The sequence below is a fragment of the Vicugna pacos genome, chromosome 21 (assembly GCF_048564905.1).
Source record: "Vicugna pacos chromosome 21, VicPac4, whole genome shotgun sequence".
Lineage (NCBI taxonomy): Eukaryota > Metazoa > Chordata > Mammalia > Artiodactyla > Camelidae > Vicugna > Vicugna pacos.
In genome coordinates this window covers 17,817,373-17,838,851 of record NC_133007.1, presented here as the reverse complement: position 1 = coordinate 17,838,851, position 21,479 = coordinate 17,817,373, and the positions used below count along the sequence as shown (strand labels likewise).

Sequence of the window (21,479 nt, the reverse complement as noted above, 5' to 3'; positions counted from 1 at the left end):
GTAAAGGAAGTGGATTCTGGTTAATACTGTAGAGGTGTTATTAACTGACGTATGTAAATGTGGTCACAAACAAAAGGAGTTAAAAACATGAATTCTGGAAACCTGCTGATGAAATAATCTACTCTTTTCGGCAAGTAAACTGTTGACACTTTAAAGACTCTAATAAGAGAAATGCTCCCCATTCTCAACAACGCTCTGTTCTGATTTACTATAAGAAGGCTTCCCCACTAAAACAAGCAATGCCATTCTCCCATTGCTGGAGGTAACTTGAATAAAATATACTTTGTTTTTACATGTTTAGCATGAACATCAACCCTGAGCGAAGGAAATTACGTTTTTCACTCATTGAAACAAAAGCATGCGAAATTACTTGTATCCTTTTAAAAATGGTCTCAAGTTGGTGGTGAACTAAAGCCTTAAGATTAACAGTACTGGGTAAAACGGAGTGTAGCTATGGAAAACAGTACGTTGATTCCCCCCAAAAAATTAAATATAGAATTGCATTATGACCCAGCAATCCTACTCCTGGGTATATTTGCAAAAAAGAAATGAAAACAGGAACTCAGACGTTTATACATCCATGTTCATAGCAGTGTTACTCACAAAAGCCAAAAGGTAGAAGCAATCTAGTGCCTTTTGACAGATGAACAGACATTCCATACTATGTGTATACCACGTCTGGTTTAGCTATTCACCCCCAAAAAAGGAAGGAGATTCTGACACATGCTACAATACGGATGAACCTTGAAAACACTACGCCAGTTATAAAAGGGTAAGTATCGTATGACTATACTCATATGAGGTCAATCAACTTCACAAAGACAGAAAGTAGCATGGCAGCTGCCGGGGACTGAGGAGGGGAGTGGGTAGTGCGGAGTTAATTAATAGGCACAAGATTTTCAGCTTGGGAAGACGATAAAGTTCGCGAGATGGATAGTGAAGATGGCTGTACGATAATGTAAACTGTACTTCATGTCATAGAACTGTACAGGTGAAATGGTTAGAACAGCAAAGTTTGTATCTATCTTATCATCATAAACAGAGATTATCAGCACTGGAATTACTGGATACAGGAAACCAGAAAGTAGTTTCTAGGCTTAAGAGAGATGCCTTGAGAATTCCTCAGGAAAACTGCTATCACGAGCAGTCAGCTGACAAGTTTAAACCTTGAGACTCTCCAGGCATGACACACACGTGTTCTGACCCACTCTTCCATATTCTTTTACTCAAGAGGTTCAGAACACACTGCTTAGCCTGCCCTGTGTATTTAACACCAGCACATTCCAAAAGACCTGATTATCTAAACAAGGTGTGAAGAACGTAGGAGTGTCCCTAATTAAACACTTGCCACTGGATCTGAACAGACTTTCAAATTTCAGAGAGGAATTTAGCCAAGCACTCTGGAGAGAATACTCAGAGCAGGCTGCTGACAGGGATTCAGCAATTCAAACACACACCACATTCAAGAACAATCATTCACCGCACTGCATTCTTTTCACCCTCTGGCTTCTTAAGTCTTTGAAAAAAGGGGTAGGCAACCTTTGATCTCAAATGAATCCATGTTTTTACATTTTCCCTCATAAAAATCACGTAAGAGTTGGCAAAGTACAAGAGAGCAAAGAAAGAATAAATAAGGTACACTACTATCAGCGCCAAATGGGTCAACCCATGACTTAAATATAAGGAATGAAACCAAAAAGTTCTCAAAGAAAACAAGGGTGACTTTCTTTACAACTTTGGTGTAGAGAGGGACTTTCTAACCATGACTAAAAATCCAAAAGCCATAAAAGACTAATAAACCTGACCAAAAAAGAAAAAAAAAATCCAGCAAATAAGATTTTGCCTGGACAAAAACCATTCTAAGTAAAACTGAAACACAAATAACCATTTGCAAAAATTATTTGCAACTTGCAGCATACAGAGAGGGCTAAGAGCTAAAAATTAAGAGAAAGACCAACAACCCAAGAGAGAAACAGGCAAAGAGCATACAATCTCTCGACCACCAAAGAATGAAAAAATATATAAACAGCTCTCAGACAAATAGAGACGCTAGATGCAAATGCAAATTGAAACTACAATGAGATATCAATTCTTATCTATTAGATTGTTAAAACCCCAGAAGTCTGATAATTTCTATTGGAGGTTGAGGAAACCATGAATTTTTCATGCATAGCTCTAGGGAGTGAAAAATGGTAAAACTCCAATTTACCCAGTTTATAAGTTTATACTTTGGTGACGCATCCACTGTTTGTTTAACATGTGCTTTTCAGGTACATACTATGTACCATGCATAGGAACTATAACATATATAAACACAATTAAGAAATTACTACCTTAATACACACCTGGAAGCATATCCATGAGATTGTTAAGTGGTAAAAAGGGTGGGGTGGGACATATCTAGAAGCATAAAATAACCTTTGTGATACTGTTTTCTCTTTTTTGAAAGTTGCACGTGTGAGTAAGTAGATACATCAGTATTCAGTATTGTAATATTGAGGAGACTGTTTCAAACCATTTAAAAAAATTACTACAATTGTGCTGAACACTGGAATTTGACACAACACTGTAAAATGATTATGAATCAATAAAAAATGTTAAAAAAAAAAATTACTACCTTAAAAGAGTTGGAGAGGAAAGGAGAAGAAAACAGATGAAAATTAGAAGCAGACAAAAATAAACAAAAAATCCTGTAATATAAGGCAGAATATGAAAAACTGTGATGGAAACTGGAATCATTCTATTTAGTTCCCTCATCTTTACAACCCAAAACAAACAAACAAAAAACCCAATTCATATGTTCTCCTAAAATTACTTTATGCTACAGTGCATATCTGAAACCAAGTGACCTATTTCCTTGCCTGAGAATGACCTCATTGAAGAAATCATAGTACAGTTTATAATCTGAAAGCCTCATATTTTGACTGTTCATGTCTCAGGTATCTATAGAGTCAACTGAGATATAACCTAAGATCCTAAAAAGTAAACAAAACGACAAAACAAAACATGGAAAGAGCAAGCTGATATGCATTTTAAATCAAAAAAAAGAAGTATATATCCCCTAGTAACACTTCAAATGCTCAAGTGTTTCACACTGGATACAAGTTCATAATCCTCCAGTATAAAAACTAACAAGCAATAAAGAACAGGTACAGAAACTATTTGCAGCTAATAAAACAAAAATTATAGAAATAGGTCATTTCAGTGATTTTCCGAAGATCTTTAATATCTCAGAATACCTACACTATAGCTCTATATATTCTTCTCTTATTAATATTGGTGCACGGAGCCAGGCAAGCAGAAGTGAAAAACGTGAGTATACATCCTCCTTGGCTGCAAACAAACACATGGGATTCTTTTGTGTTTTTCTGCTGCCCCTTCCCTACCCCTGCCCTTTTTTGTATTCAATACGCAATTATTTCACTCAGCCCTACCAGTCTAGTATTTGTGGATGTTCCTACTTCACAGCGCATGGTGTACACTCTGGTCCTCAGGGGTTAGCATAGCTGGTCTGCTGCCTGTTTTACTGGAACACAGCCAAACTCATTCACTTACATATTGTCTAGGGTGCTTTCATACTACAATGTCAAAGCCGAGTAATTGTGATAGAAACTATACGGCCTGAAAAATAAATACAAAAATATTTATTATCAAGATCCTTACAGAAAGTTTGCTGACCACACTGGTAAATGACCATGGCATGCCTGATAAAATTAACTGCTAGACATACGCCTCACCAGACTTTTTGAAATAACTGGAAGGAGTTTAAAGACCAGCTTGAGCTGAACTTCCTCAATGATCATTCTTAACCTTTATTTCATTTAAAAAAACTCCAGTTTCAGATGGTGACTTCTAAGTACCAGTGTCCAGGGAGCAGTACAAATGGGGCATCTAAAATGACTACTGTAAAAAAAAAATAATAATAATAAAATAATATAAAATAAAATGACTACCGTGAGCCATCACAAATAAAGCAGTAACATCTGCATATAATTAAAATACAATTGCTCTTTGTCGCTTAAAATAGAAAGTATACATCATTGCATTTTATTAACATTTCGACCCCAGCTACAATTTTAAAACTTCATATTTAAATAATCAAATTTAAGAGCAATAGTCTACATATCAATGGACCTCTGTCAAACCAACAAAGAGATCTATGTTGTCACTGTCTTGGCTTTCATCTTTGGGTAAGCCAAAATGCTAAAGCATTTCACCAGGTGCAGTACACACCCTGGCTGCACAAGAATACAACTTCCTGGCGGACATCCCAACTTGAGGCCCCACAAAGTCCTCAAGCAGCAAGTCTTCTAACCAACCTACTCCTCTTTCCTCTATTCCCAACCTTCATTTGGTCACCAAAGCCGTAATGTGAGTGTCACCTTAGTTTCTCCTTCACATTAAATCAATCACTAAGTTCTACTGGTTCACCTCTATGTATTTCTCAACTTTGTCCCCTCCTTTTCATCCCTCTCATTGCTGTAATAGCTTAGAACATGATTTTTTGCTAGGCTACTATAACAGTCTTCTGACATTTCCACGTCTGGGCATGTCCCTTTCACATTTATCCTTCAGAATGCAGTATGCATCACAAAATGATTCCAGGAAGCCTTGAAACTTAGTTGCATTTAATATGCAGAAGGTGGGAGGCACCCAGATAGAAGGGAGAGCAGTTCACAAAAAATGAGTGGCATGTGGAAACTGTCAGACAGGTCACAATGGCTGGAGTGCTGGATGAGATGGGAGATGAAGCATTAGGCAGTAAGAGCATGAAGATCTTTGAGAATTTCAGACTATAATTCCATCTCCTACTTATTCCCACGTGCCAGACCAACCAAAATGCTGCTGTCACAGACAGTATTCAAAGAAGACGAAAGACAGCTGTGAAAGAATCACTTATGTAACAAACATTGAAAGAATCATGATCATACTTCATGCGTGTGCCAACCTCCCCACTGCACTACCTGCTGAATGACAGTATGTTCAAGAGCCAAATAATGCCCTGGAACATAGAGTTCCTGAGCCAGTGACTTTAGCCCCTCTTACTTGCTAAAGTCCCATCTCAAAAGCCACTTCACTCTCAAACTTTCTGCCTGAATCTTCCCCTACTAACTGAATGTTATGTCTCTCTCCCAGGTTCTCACACCCCTATACGCCTCTATTCGCTCTCACTCTTTCACTACGAAAGTCTGATCATCCTGTTGCTCAAATGTAAATTCCAGACTTTATCTCAACTGTGAACAACTTAAAGTCACCAAATTATTACGCTTACTTGTGTTCCTGAAGTGCCAAAAGGCACTGGTGTATAATAAAGGAGAAATGACAACAGGAAGACAAAATCCTACTCTACTTTTCTATTTAGATAATTGCAATAAAGAAGAAACTTGAGAGCTCTAAAAATAGGATGTGGAACCATGTTTGGTTTTATGGCTACTTCCCATCCCTAAGGATCAGTAATCTAGACCTATATACATTTAAAACAGCTTTAGATGATACACTGGAAAGCTAAAATAAGCAACTGAAAGATCTCAGTAGCAGCAGGCAGACACTTTCAGTATGACAGAACCAAACACTAATTTAGGATAGGAGAGCAAGGAAGGACATATACATTAAATAGTGGATGTGGTCACTCACCTGTCGAATCGACATGGTGCAGAGAATATACAGGAAGATGAAGGAACAGTCAGTGGTGTCGTCCCCCAGCAGATTTCGATGAGACAGTCCTTGGATGTAGGAAAGTGGAGTGAAAGGGAGTTTTGCCACCACTCTACCATCAAATCTAAAGAGGAAAAAACAAAGAATTGTTATTTTTGGAAGACTGACAAGCTTCTTAGTTCCAGAGGAGAATCAGGGACAGAAATAGAACTTCAAGTCCTTTGATCTCTAAAAAACAAAGAAAAGGTGATATTCTGAAAAGAGACCTGGAGTACCAGAATGTACGGAAAGACCTAGATTTTTTCCATCTAGGAAAAAATTTAGTTTTTTCTAAACTAGTGGTTCTTAATTTTTTTCAGTATCAGGATTCCTTAACACTCTGAAAAATTATTGAAGACCCTAAAAAGGTTTTGTTTAGAGGTTATATCTATCAATATTTACTGTGTTAGAAATTAAGACTGAGAAATATTGAAATATTTATCAACTCACTTAAAAGGTAGAAATATTCATTACAAGTATTTTTATAAAAAAAAACTATATCCCTATAGATCCAATACAATCTCTATCAAAATTCCACTTTTCACAAAAATGGAAAAAAAAACAATACTAAAACTCGTATGGAACCACAAGAGATCCTAAACTGGCAAAGCAATTTTGGGAAAGAACGAAGCTGGAGGCATCAACTTTTTGATTTCAAACTATATTACAAAGTTATATATATATAAACAAACCAATATGATACTGGCATAAAAACAGGCATGCAGACTAATGGAGCAGAATGGAGAGTCCAGAAATAAATTCATACGTATAGAATCATTTGACAAATGAGCCAAGAAATACTCACAGGGGAAAAGGATAGTCTCTTTAAAAAATGGTGCTGGGTAAACTGAATATTCACAAGCAAAAGAATGATACTGGATCCCTATCATACACCACTCATAAAAATTAACTCAAAGTGGATTAAGGTCTTATATATGAGACCTGAAACTGTAAAACAAAACAAAGAAGAAAACAAAGGAAAAGGCTCCTTGACACTGGTCTTGGCGATGATTTTTTGGATATGACACCAAGAGCATAAGCAACAAAAATCAACGAATGGGACTACATCAAACTAAAAAGCTTCTGCACAGCAGAAGAAACAACAAAATGAAAAGGCAAATTATGGAGTGGGAGAAAATATCTGCAAACCATATATCTGATAAGGGGTTAATATCCAAAATAGATAAGGAATTCTTACAACTCAATAGAATCATCATCATCATCATCATCATCACCATCCAATTAAATAGAAGGTATTCTAAACAGAAGGGCAGAGGGAAAAAAAAAGTGGGCAGAGGATATGAATATATATTTTTCCAAACAAGACAAATAGCCAAGAAGTACATGAAAAGGTGATCAACATTACTAATTATCAGGGAAATGCAAATCAAAACCACAATGAGATTTCACCTCATGCCTGTTAGAATGACTACGAACAAATGAATGAGAGAAATCAAACGCTGGCAAGAATGTAGAGAAAACCCTTATGCACTGTTGGTGGGAATGTAAACTCGCACAGCTACTATGAAAAACAATATGGCTATTGCTCAAAAAATTAAAAATAGAACTATCATATGATCTAGCAACCTCATTTCCAAGTATTTACCCAGAGGAGTTGAAATAAACTACTATCTCAAAGAGATCGGCACTCCCTTGTCACTGCAGTATTATTCATAGCAGCCAAGACACAGAAACAACCTAAGTGTCCATCGACAGATGAATGGATAAAGAAAATGTGGTGTGTATATATGTATATATGTATATATATACTGCATGTACAATGGAGGTTTTTTCAGACATAAAAAAATGGAAATCTTGCCATTTGTGATAACACAGATGAAACCTCAGGGCATTATGCTAAGCGAAAAAGTCTGACAGAGAAAGACAGATACTGTATGATATCATTTACACGTGGAATCTGAAAAGGCTGAATTCATGGAAACAATTAGATTGGTGGTTCCAGAGGGTTGGGGGTGGGGGAAATAGGGAAACACTCATCAAAGGGTACAAACTTTCAGTTTTAAGATGAGTAAGTTCTGGGGATCTAATGTACAGAAAAGTGGTTATAGTTAATACTGTATTATACACTTGAAAGTTGCCAAGAGAGTAAATTTTAAGTGTTCTCACCACCACAACAAAATGGTATTTACATGAGGTGAAGGATCTGTTAACTTTATTGTGGTCATCATTTTGCAATATATATGTGTATCAAATTATCACTCTGTACACCTTAAACATACACAATGTTCTATATTGTATGTCAATTATATTTCAATAAAGCTGGAAAAAAGCTTTTAAAAAAAGCTTATGTCCTTTTTTAAAAAATAACTTACGTAAATTATTCATTTATGTGAAACTGAACACTTACTATACATGAGACCTTAAACTAGCCACAAACATGAGAAAAAAAAGTCAAGTTAACTTTTCTAGAAGACTAGAAGCTTGTCATAGGAATAGCTTATGTGAACTGGTGTCTAACCTAATGAAGAGTTGGAGAGAGAAGGAAAAAGGTGTAAAGAGAGGGATGGCTTATAATAGGTCAACTATTTCTTTAAGTGCACTTACTCTGTGCAGTTTCAGACGGCTGGACCACTGCTCATGAACAGGAGAACAAGGAAGCATATTTTGGCGCAGTAAAAGGAACCACTTTCAAATCCTAAAAACTACTCAGTAAAACTGTATAATCTCAGAAAACATCAAGCCCCTCATCACTGAAAATAATTAAAAAGAGGATGGAAAATTATCTGCTAGAGGTATTTTTGGAGGGGTTTCTGTACTGACACAGAAATAATGTGTTAAACGGCTTTTAAGATCTTTTCTAATTCTAAGATTATAACGTTTCAGCTTTATGGAAATGATGCAGAAAGAGAAGCCAAAGAGAAGTAAATCGCTAAAATCAGTGCCTTCTATTGCTTCTCTGGCAATCTGGGAGTTCAAGTCCTTCCTATCTTAGCCTAACCTGAGCCTTTTTTCTTGTCAACAAATTTTAAAACTAAAATAGACATTAGAGAGAATGTATTCCAGTCTACAGATGGTAAAGGTGAAACTAAGAGAAATTACGCTGAAGAATGAATAGTTACTGTTCAATACAGTCAAATACGTACTAGACTTTTAATTTCACATGCCAGCTTATAAAAACAGAGATACAGCCTTTAACTTCCAGGTGCTTGCAGTAGTCTCAGACAAAAGAAGTATACATTTTTTTAAATGCACAGGGCACAAAGACCAGAATGAAAACATGAACACAGTCCAGCAATTGTGCTCCTCGGTATCTGTACAAAGGAGTCGAAAACTATGTTCATACAAAAATCTGCACACAGATGTTAACAGAAGCATTATTCACAACCGCCAACTGATGAACCTATAATGGCACCTCATTATCACCCAAAGTACACAGTTCACATTAGGGTTCACTCATGGGGTTTTGTTTTGTTTCATTTTAATCAAAGTATAGTTGATTTACAATGTTACATTAGTTTCAGTGTACAGCATAGTGATTCAGTTATACATATATATATTCTTTTTCATATTTTTCCATTATATGATCTTATTTACAAAACAGAAAGAGACTCGTAGAAAACAAACTTATGGTTACCAAAGGAGAAAGCAGGGAAGGGATAAACTAGGAGTCTGGGATTAGCAGATAATAATTTGGGGTTTTAATAAATATATAGCAACATGTGTCACTATTAAGTATCATACAGAATAGTTTTACCTTAAAAATTCTCTGTGCTCTGCTTACTCATCCCTCCCTCAAACCTAACCCTTGACATACACTGATCTTTTTACTGCCTCCATAGTTTTGGCCTTTTCTACAATGTTATATAGTTGCAATCAAACAGTATGTGGTCTCTTTAGGTTGACTTCTTACGCTCAGTAACATGCATTTACAGCTCCTCCCTATCTTTGCATAATCAATAGCCTATTTCTTTTTAGCAATGAATAATATTCCACTGTCCAGATGTACCACAGTTTGCTCGTTTACCTACTGAAGAACATCTTGGTTGCTTCCAAGTTTTGGCAATTAACAATAAAGCTGCCATAAACATCTGCGTGCATGTTTCTGTGTGGACATAAGTCTTCAACTCAATTGGGTCCACTTTCACTTCTTATTCTGTATTATTCCATATTGCTTCAATTTTTCAGAAGTTATTTGTTATCACTAATAAAAGAAAATTATTTTTTTAAACTCTGATTCTGATATCCATTCCTGGTTATGCTCTACTGCATAAGCTTTGGGATGCTACCTGATACACCATAAGCAAGTCATTTCAAATCATCAGAGAAAATATATATTATTTATTCACTACCTGGTATTGACAATGGCTAAGAACTTTGTAAAGCTGGAAACTAAACACCAAAATAAATTACAGATGAAACAAAATTTAAATATAAAAAACAGAAAGTAGAAAAAAATTATATAATCTGGTATGAGAAAGGCGTTATTTATATAACAGAAAAAAGAGTAATAGATTTTATATAAAAATTAATATTGTCTATATATCTCCAAAAAGAGCTTAATAATTTCAATACATAAAGAATTCTTGTAAATAAAAAAGGAGGGAAGAACATGAACTAGAAATTTAGAAATGGAAAAATATAATAAGTATGTGAAGAGATGCTAAATCTCATAAAAAATACAAATTTTTAAAAAATATTACTTTTCAACTATTAGATTTTCAAAAATTAAACCGACACATAATTCCCAGTGATGCCAAGCATACAGAGAAGAGCTGCTCACCAGCACTGAGGGCAATAATCTAAAAATATACATTAAGAAAACTTTTGTGGAGAACAACTTTCATCAAAAATTTTACCCAAGTAATACTTCTAAGACATACCCGAGGAAAAAATAAGTATATACTAGTGTATATAATTCCTGTGAATATTCTATGTAAAGATTATAGAAGTTAGGATACATCCATTCAATGTAATACAGACACTAAAAATGATTATGTAAGGCTACAAGTACTGTATGTAAAAAATTATCACAGGTAACTACAGCAGGTTATGAAACAACCATTTTTGGGGTATAAAAATCAATATATACAAGTGTCTAAATGTTTGTATATAGACAGAAAAAGGACAAATCTTGAAGGATATGCATTCCTAATTGAGGAAGGCAGACTGATATTCAGTTTATTTTTTTAGTGGAGGTACTGGGGAGTGAACCCAGGCTCTCACGCATGCTAAGCACATGCTCTACCACTGAGCTACACCCCATGCCCTCTACTTTATAGTTTATACATTTACATACTATTGGAATTTTTCCAGCAAGAATGTATTACTTCAAAAATTAGAGGAAAAAAATGTCATAAAAGAGGTTCCATTAGGGGAAAAATATGACACTAGGAGAAAAATATAATTCAAGTAGATGTCCCTCCCATAGAGCAGACTTTCATACCATAATATGTTCACAAATAATATTAAAAAAGGGAATCACATGACTATAAGGCAGCATTACTACTGTTAGAAATTGCCACCTTTCTTTTTTTTTTAATTGAGGTATAGTTGATTTACAATACTACATAAGTTTCGAGTGTACAACACAGTGATTCACAATTTTTAAAGATTATACTCCATTTAGAGTTATTATAAAGTGCTGGTTATATTTTCCACAGGTATTTCTTAGTCAATTTCATTAGACTCCATCTGCACGTAAGACTAAGGAATAAAATCAAATGCTGAACTTTAAGCAAAGCAGGGTTCAAATTCTTTACCGTCATCACACAATAAAGCCAAGACCAACAGGAATAGCTACACACACACACACACACCCCACTAACTTTTAAAAATATTATTCAAAAAAATCAGACTATGAGAAAAATAAGAGGTAAAGCATCAAATTAAAAAAAATACATATATAGATGAGTACTTAAGCAGCTGCACACTGCCCAGAATGTGACAAATTTAAGAATATTTCAGTTGTACCAATGGAACTTACTAGATAACTATAAAGTCTTTCAGTGTTTGGTCTACTTGGTAATCCATGGTGATATATACCCAAGAAATGAGAGAAAGCATGGCAGTGAAAAAGAATACTGAGTTTAGAATTTTAAGTTAGAAATTATGAGACTTCTGGATACTCTGGGCAAATTATTTAATCTCCCAAAGGTCCTTTTCTGCTCTAGAGGTCTATGATTTTAGTAATCATTAGTTAACTGGAAATTCTGTATTAAAACCATTTTGGGCAGTCTCTCTAGTCCCTCACCTAGGTAAAAATAACCACTCCCTTCTTTCCCCTACTACACACACAGGCACACACACACACACATCTATTATAACTTCCATTTATTTGTTTATCTGTCTTTTCTTCCTGTAAAATTTTGATATTACTAAGGGCAGGAACACAGCTTATTTGTTATATTCTGATACCCAGCACAAGCCTGGCACAAAGTAGCCCTTAACAGGTGGTAAGAGAAGGACAGACTGGAGGTGGGGGCAGGGGCTGAGTACAAGGAGAGGCAGAGGGACAGACAGAAATGAAGCAGGGAAGGAAGAACAGGAGAAATGGAAGGAAAAGAGTGAGTGAGGACAATTCTAATGGGCGTGGGATAGTTCAGGTGAGCTCTGAAAGGTAATAAATGACTGCCTGTCGTCTCTAGATATTTTCCTAGCTTCTGTCAAGAGCAGGACCACAATTACTCAGGTCTGCAACATGCTAGTTTAGACAATAGTAATTTACCTTATCATTCAACAAAATTACAGTTGTTAAGACTATTTTAAGAGTCAAAACATCTCTATATGACTACCTTCATTCTGAAGCAGTATGCTCCGAAGTAACTTAAAACCCAGAGGAATATTAAATTATTTTGAGAGGCCCATAATACCTTAGCCTTTGCCTTATACATAAGGTATCCTCAATATTAAAAGGGTGAAAAAGTTATCATATAATTGTATTCTATCAAAATTTAACTTCCTTGATTTTGATAATTGGATGGAGGTTAAGTAAGAGAATATCCATGTTCTTCGGAAATACACACTTTAGCAGTTACGGATAAAGGCGCATGAAGCCTACAACAAACTCTTGAATGATTAAGAAAAATATACAAACGATGTATTAATGAGTACATATATGATATGGAGAAACAGAGAAAAACAGAAAGAAATGAGGCAAAATATTCACAATTGTGAATCTGGATAATGAATATACTATTCTTGCAACTTTTCTATAAATTTGAAATATCAAAATAAAGTATTACTAAAAAAGTTTGAAGCTCACATACACACACACATAGAGCAATAGTTAGATAAAAATGATACAAAAGGATACTCACATAGAATTAAACATTCCCATTAGGGCAGTAAAGCAAAAGCCAATTGCAAACATGGACTTCATTCGAACCTGGAAGGAGACCAACAAATTGTCATTTCACGTGAAAGACAAACCAGCACTAAAGCATACCCCAAAAGTTTTGGTTTCATCTCCTTTTTAAAAAGTGCTCCTTGGCAAAAAGCTATTTATTAGCTAACCCACCCTCTACCTCCAAGGCTTCCTCTCCTTGCTACCTTCCGATGAATAGTATTGAGGTGACCATGTGACCCAATTCCAGCCAGTAAGTTATAAATACAAGTACTAGCCAGGACTTTTTAAAGGGACAAACTTGAATATATATATTTTTTAATTACATAAATTTAAACTGGCAGACATTTAAACATCTGTGATTAGAATTTTTTTTTTTAACATTTTAAAGGGACAAACTTGGTCAGCAACCCTTTAGGCTTTCTGCCTGGCCTTCTTGCCCAGAATGAAGAACACGATGCCTGACAGAAAAGCATCATCCAACAGCCAAACGACTGTAAAGTAAGGCAGGCCAGCCTGACTCCTTAATGACGTTACTGTGATGCCACCCAGCCCACGAGGACTACCGAGCCCTGCATTTCTCGAGCAAGTAGCAAAACCATTACATGTTTAAAATATTGTTTGTTAAATATCCTGTTACTTGCAGCTAACTTTTTTCTTAATTACATATACCATAAAAATATAAACAAACCAAAGATCATAAAGATATAAGATTAACAGTTTATCAGCAATTTTTATCCCTCGTTTCTGTAGTTTTCAAATCTGGTCTCATGAACTTATAGTGATTGAGAAAACAGAATAGCTTTTTTAAAAAAATGCACTTCTAAATTATAATCTCTCTTAATAAGCGTTTCGAGAAATAGAAGATAAAATAATACAGCAAAGGTCTCTCGGTAAGCAAAAGACAACTGTTGCACAGTTCATGTGTCCTATGTTAAATATCCAGAAATTAAGTAGAAAAATTAGTCAAGCCACATAATTAGCCTACCTATGCCTCAGAAAAATAGGCTTGAACAAACACTCCTCTTTATAAATAATGAGTAAATGGCTAATAAAATCACTTACACTTTATGATGTGCCTGGCCCTCAGAACAAAAGACTTCTTAAAGAGCAAAGGCCACAATGTAGGCCACCTATAATGCCAGGTCACCATAAAACCAAAGACTCAGCAATAGCGTGAGGAAGAAAAAGAAAATAAGCTATTTCATTTGAAAACATAAAAGGAAGCTAATAAAAACTGTGTTAAAAGGGACAAATTATGACCTCTGAGACAGCCTAAAAAAGCTATTTATATTACCAACATGAAGCTTCAGCCCAGAAGCATATTTTCATGTCTGCTTGGCCCAGGAACACTCATGACACTATAAACGGCCTGAATAAACTATAAATTTCTGAAAAGGTAAGTGCAGTGTACTTGATGCAAATCAGGGTCTTTTGCTGAAAAACACATGGTTTATGATGAAGTTATATTTAGGACTCTTACCATTGATAGATCTCTGTTGTTATTCTTCAGTTTCTCTTCTTGCCTCTCTGCAAAGAATCAATGAACCGGTTAATACACATAGCGCTGAGCACAAAGCAGATGTTAAACTGTCACTGACTGTGACTACAGAAGCCCTCTGGCCTCGGTATCACTCAACAAGATTAGCTGCAAACCTGGAATACTGTATGCTTTGTACTAACAGAAAATTCAAATGCTGCAGAGCACCAAAAGATTTCATTTTAAATTAAAAATCTTTAAAGTTTAATTTTTTAAAAATTACCTCTGGTACTAAGTGCCTTAAGTCTATACATTAAGATACACTCTTATATTACATCAATGGGAAGTGTAACCATAATGACTGTACTTAGGTTTCAAATATTAATTACCCATCTCTCAAGTTTTTCCTCTCTTTCAGTTTCTTTGAGAGCAGAGTCTAAAAGTTAAAAGCCAATTAAGATGAACTTAAGATTCAAGTTCTTTCCTATTACAGTCTACTCAATTGAAAAATAAGCATAATTTCATAGTTCAGGCACTGAGAAAGCTAGGAAACTTGACAAATATCGCAAGGGAATTGTTATATACACCGAAGTCTCAGCTGTACATTAATGCCCTTAGTTTACTGTACTCCATCAACATAAGGGACTTCATTGTTGCACCTATGAAGAAACTGAAGCCCAGCAAAGGAGAAGTGACTTCTCAGAGACCACCCAAGTCTTGTATGGCAAAGCCAGGACTAGAACCCAAGTTTCCTGGCTCCTAACCCAATGATCTCCATACATACTAGGCTACTGCTTTCTCTGATCATGTATTTTTATCACCAGGATCAATTTATTCAAGAAATACTTACTGATTACATATACACATATGCCAAGCACTTTTCTGAGCACTAGGGATAAATGAATGAATAAGACATACACAAATCCCCACTCTCATAGAAGATTATGAAATAATATAATACCGTCTAAAACAAAAAAAAAATCCCACTGGAATACATTAAACTGGTGTGAGGGCTGACAAATTCAGGCAGGTAAAGGAAAGGAAGGAACAAGAACAGGCCCACAGGAACTGCGGACTGGACTGCAGTTTCCAAACAGTACATGGTGGGATGAACATGCGACCCCTTGTCCTGAACGGTTCCTGTCCAGTGCGTTCTCCCTGGGAGGAAAGGATACAGGCAGGAGAGAGTGGGGATGGTGAAGACATATGGAAGAAAATGAACAAAATGGGAGTTTGAGGATTAGGGTAAGAGATAACTAGAAGGTAAACAGACATAAAACTAGAAGTTCTGGGTTAAAGGACTACCACCGAGACATCAAAAGAAAAGGTACAGAAAAGCATCTGTTAGAGACTTTGGCACATCCTTGACTCCCTAATCTCTCATCCAAACACCAAGTCTTATTAATTATACCTCATAAACACTTGTGAAATCAGCCTCCCCTCCTCCTTACTACCACTTCCTTAGTTAGGATTTCTAACATCTCTTACCTGTCAGATGTACCAACAAGGCAAAACTGAACAAAATCAGGATGCTCCCCAGCTTAAAATCCTTCCACGCTTTTTCATCCTTACAAGATCATGTTCCGGTATCACTTACAAGTCCTGTATCCAGCCTCTGCTTACTTCTGCAACCACATTTCCAACCACTCTCATGAAATTTTATGTTCTTACAACACCGAACAACTTCAAGTTCCTCTATCCAGGATGCTTTTCTCTTGAGTCAGTGTTTTTATTCACAAAGTCTCTTCTACCTTGGGTGACCAACTGTCCCAGTCTTCCCCAGACTGTTCCAGTTCTAGCTCTGAAAATCTCACATCCCAAGAAACTGCTCGGTCCTAGACCAACTGGGATGGGTGGTTACCCTACTTCTACCTAGAATGTTTTATCCCACCCCTACCCGGCCCTTTCCTGGCTAGCCTGTATTCAACTTTTAAGCCTCAGCTTTTGTGTCACTTCCTTTTGAAAATCTTGATTCCTTTGGCAATACTGTTCTAAAGAACTTTCTACGATTACGAAAATATCCTATAACTATGCCATCAATACAGTAACCACTAGCTACATACAGATACTGAGCAATGAAATGTGACCAAGATGACTGAGGAACTAAATTTTTGACTTCATTTAATTTTAATTTAAATTTTAAAACAGTCAAACGTAGCTAGAGGCTGCTGTATTGGACAATGCAGTCTTAGACACTGGCTTAGAAGTCCTCTATTTTGCCTCCTTCATCTTTGTATCCTCAGTAACTGGCATGTAGTTAGTTGCTCACTATTGAGGTATATGCTCAATATTGCTTCATGAATGAATTGGCAATATAATAAAAGCTGATCTGAAGATAATAGTTCACCAAAAGTCCCTTTCCAGGGACAGCAGTCCTTCACGATAAAGCTGGTGGCCTGAAGAGGCACATAAAGCCCAAAAAGGCTGAAAGTAAACTAAAGTGACATAGTTTTTCTGAAATTCTATTCTACTCCCCCCGCCTTTGGAAAGATTGATTGATTGATTGATTGATTGAAGTTCTGTCAGTTACAATGTGTCAATTTCTGGGGTGGAGCACAATGTCCAGGTCATGCATACACATACATATATTCATTTTCATATTCTTCCTCATCAAAGGCTATTACAAGATATTGAATATAGTTCCCTGTGCTATATAGAAGATATCTGTTTTGTATCTATTTTTATATATAGTGGGTAACAACAACAACAACAAAAAAAACAAAGTTTAATACCCAAACAGAAACTGTAACCATAAGTAGCATCCAGGTAGACCATGTATGCATGGCTTACCCAGAATAGAGCAGTACAGGTTTACGACACATTCCAACACTACTGTACATGGTTTCTGAAGATTTTTCAATTCACATTGCTATTAAATGCCTATCATATATAAAAAGTAGGTTTCGCTGGTTTCAAGTAATCCAGAAATAAGTTAATGTTTACTTGGTTTTGGAGGGGGTGAAAGAAACACAGTCAAGTTTCTCAGATGTCTGCCTTCACTTCTGACTTGCTCTCATAGACTCACAGCACAGCACCATCAGCTACACAAGATCTAGGTAGATGGTACAGCAGAAGTGAAGACTAATTCTTAGCACAAGTATTTTACTCATGGATGAATAACAGGTGACTGTGTCTGAGGTGACCTGAAAAGTGTACGTTATATACTCCAGTGGTTTCATTTTTCAATAGGGACCATTTCCAGTAAAATAGAACAAAAAAGATATTATATAAAAAGGTAAAGTTGGTTTAAAAAAAAAACCCTCTGTAAAAAAAAAAAGGAGGGGAGCAAAAAGTAGAATAGAATAAAGGAACAACAAACCAGACAGGTATATTTAACAGGGAAATATTACACACTTGATCCTTGAACAACATAGGCTTGAACTGCACGGGTCCACTCACATGTAGACATTTTTCAAAAGTAAGTAATACTACAGTACCACACAGTCTGTGGTTGGCTGAATCCAGGGATGCAGAGGAACACCGGATATGACGGTTGACTGTAAATTACACACAGATTAACCCCAAAGTTGTTCAAGGGTCAACGACACAAGCAAAGTTTTGTCTGAAATGAACCTGATCTTTTTAATTGGTAAGAAATGCTTAGATGCCTCAACTGGCATAAACACTATAAAGAACTTATTAGAAGCCCTAGACAATGTAAGGGTCTTCAGAAATCCAAAAACGGCCATTTGGGAAAGAGCAAATCTAATCTAATGGAAGTGTTACCAATAGGGAAGCAATTTAGGTACTCCCCCCAGTTATGAACAATAAACTTGTAAAGGTCTCCATAAAGCCAGTTAGCTTCATATGCTCCCTTCCTCCCCACAAATGAATGATGCCTTTAAATAACTGCTAGAAGAAATGCATAATCTAAAGTTTCTCCATTTTCATTTTCCTTCCTTCCTAGCTTAGTTAACTGCATCTCAGATGCTTCTATTTGCTCACTCTCACTACTCATGCTTTTTACCTTCTTTTTTTTTTTTTCAGGTCTTAAAAAATTATTACACTTTTTATCTCTCTTCCATTATGACCACCAAACCCTGACTCTAATAATTGCTAGACAAAGATTTGTCTTAATTATTCATTATCATTATTTTAAAATATAAGGTTCAAGTTTTGCAAGGATATCCTGTTAGACACAATGAGAAATGAAATGTTTGAGTTCTTAAAAATATTTAAAACATCCTCTTAGAGTTTCTGTCTGTCATATTCCAATCAAATCTACTTTCCTTTAAGCCTCAATGATTTAAATTAATTTTTAAATGTCATTTCATATCCAATTTTGCTTTTAATCACCAGCAATACCAAAAAAACACAAAACAAAACACAAAACCAACCATTGTCCCTAAATATAAAGTTTTTATGTTACATTATGGGTTAAATAAGCTTATGAAGACTGATTTGTCAATACAACCACCATGTAATACATGGTTAAATGAGAATAATCCAATTTCTAATAAACTGCATTGAAAAAAGTATCTTTTTTTTTAAAGAAGCTAATTTTTCCCTTAACAAGAAACTTTGTTTCCCCAGGTGAATAATTTTTGGGAGAGCTACATTAATAGCTGAAATAAGTGCCAACCATTTATTTTGAAATGATGACTTACACTGTTTATTAGCAAGAACTGAATATTTGAGCATAATGCTTCATGTAATTAGAAGAATAGTTTTGACCGAGATGATGCAATAAATGCTAGCTATTCCACTGCTTGAAATGCTTAACTTCCAGTACCCCAAATAGTTGAATTCATTGAAATAAGTATAAGTGGCTGGCTCTCTCTATTGCTCTGTTAGCCCTTAACTGTTAGTGGTTAACTAGTATAAGTCTTCTCAAAAGGTTGTCTCTTGGTCCCAAAAAGGTAGGGAAGTCATTGTCTCAGTCTAATGTTATGTCCATCTTGGTAGTGTGTTACTTGAAAGTATAGCTAGTGAACTTTTCTCCTAAGGTTCACTCAACATCTCCTAAGAGACAACTCAACATCTAGAAGCTCAAGATTCCCAAGATGCGTGTGCTTCCCAATCCATCTTTCAACTGTTAGTTTGACTCAGGAGGGTGAAAATGTGTGTCTAAAACCTTCTACACCTTCCTTGAAGATCTAGAATTTAAAGGTGCCTAGTGCTGGAAATAAACAGCATACATCATTCAGTGTACACTTGTCCTGGGTGAACTATTTTTTTCTATACACCATCCAGAACCTCAGGATTTAATACAGAGGAGAACCATAACTTAGTTCCTCCATGTGGAAGGAATTTTATGCACTCTCTTACTACTGAACTTTTGGAATACAACCTCTATGAAATTTGAGGAAATTCCACAGAGAGAAGAAACTGGGAGTATGAAGAAGACACATTTATATTCTAGAATGATTCACTATTTCAGATGACAGACAAAGGGAAAAATTTAAATTCTAAAAGGGAATACTCAATTAAAAAGAGGCTACATTTTCTTGTAGCTATTGGAATAAACTAGTAGCAATGATGACATCCACTCTGACCACACAGTGAACAAACCCCAAGCCAATCTATTACACATTTTTATTTGACAGCATTAGGCTATGTACAACAAAATAATATAATTTAACTAAGAAAGGAACATGTCATCATTTACCTTAGTCAATAACCAGTGTTTGTTCTGTCAAAGAATATAAATCAAAGTACTCAGGGGGCAACTGGGTAGTCTGATCCAACCAGTGGTCTGGGAGATGGAGAACATTTTCAAACAAGGAAGAGATGATCAAATTAGCAGATATTTCTCTATACATTAAAAGAATAATGTATTCCATGGCAGTTCTATATTCTGAGTTGTCTTGAATGGAACACTAATTATTAATAACACGCTTTCAAAATTTCACGTAGATTGGGAGAAGTAAAATTTAAATGAAATGTCTGATACAGCCTTCTTTTATGGAAAATCCAAATAGCATAGACAAAAGGCCTAGAATGAATATATAAATCCAGGGCCCCAAATAAATTAAATTTCAAAAATGTCCTCCCATCTTTCCAAGTCACTAAGAAAGGAGATACACACCCATTCAGTGAAGCTTCAGAAAGCCTGCCCTCCCTTCCCTGGCCACTTCTTGGGGATATCTGCCTCTCACCATGGTCTTTGCTGAGGTTCAACCTTATGAAAATTCCTAACACCCACTGCCCTGCCACTACTGTCCCAAAAGGTAGCCAATCCATAGGCTTTCCCATGACCTGTGGTGTGAAAAGATGAGCTGAGCTCACTGGAATTCCTTCTTTCAGGAATTTAGACCAGGAAACCTTGGGAAAGCAAGTCATTTAACTGTGGGAGCAGAAACAGACAAATTATAATGTAGCACTGCCTCTCAAACTTCAGTTTATTTAAGAATTACCTAGGCAGCTTATTTAAAAAGTAGGCAGTGGGATCCCACGCCCAGAGATTCTGATTCCGTAAAGTCTGGGAGTAAAACTCAAAACCCTTCACTTGTGACAAGCATCTCAAGCAATACTGACATCGGCGGCCCAGAGAGCACATCATGAGTAATACGGATGTAGAAAAGACCGCAGGACACAAGCCAAAGTTAGGTGCGACGAAGCCCAAGTGGAGAATCTGAGCAAAGGGAAAGTAAGGTTGCATAGTGACAAAACTGTAGATAAGGCCAATCTACAGAAATACATTTAATTGGTCTTATAAAGTTGTTGGTGATGAACAGCAAATCTGACAGCGGCCAGTTCAAAGCGGGAGGCAGGGAGGGGGGAACCATCATTTCAGACACAGTGTCAACAAGATTAAAAAAAAATCAATTATTTATGAGAATCACTGCTTTTCTAGAGGCTGAGAACTCTAGAAAGTTTCCATAATTTCTCGTCAAAGGAGTATTGTGTGATGTTGTTGGTAATGTTCTCAAAAGCATTCCATAGTAGTACTACAATAAATTGTATCTGGCTGAGCTTTTCATGAGAGGCCTAACAGGGTAAATGTCAAGGCGAAAACAGAGTAGAAGCAACTTTATGAAATCCAACTTAACCCAAGTTTAG

General features: G+C 36.0%; 1 protein-coding gene across 1 annotated transcript in view; it reads right to left on the bottom strand.

Annotated features, from left to right (window-relative positions):
- TMCO1 (transmembrane and coiled-coil domains 1) overlaps window positions 1-21,479 on the bottom strand; it is a 40,730-nt gene that overhangs the window by 9,731 nt on the left and 9,520 nt on the right. Inside the window, exons 4-6 of the mRNA XM_006209024.4 lie at window positions 14,481-14,527; window positions 12,972-13,039; window positions 5,635-5,779 (exon numbers count right to left, since the gene is read on the bottom strand). Of these exons, the coding sequence (XP_006209086.1) occupies window positions 5,635-5,779; window positions 12,972-13,039; window positions 14,481-14,527 (260 nt within the window). The remainder of the gene's footprint in view (window positions 1-5,634; window positions 5,780-12,971; window positions 13,040-14,480; window positions 14,528-21,479) is intronic.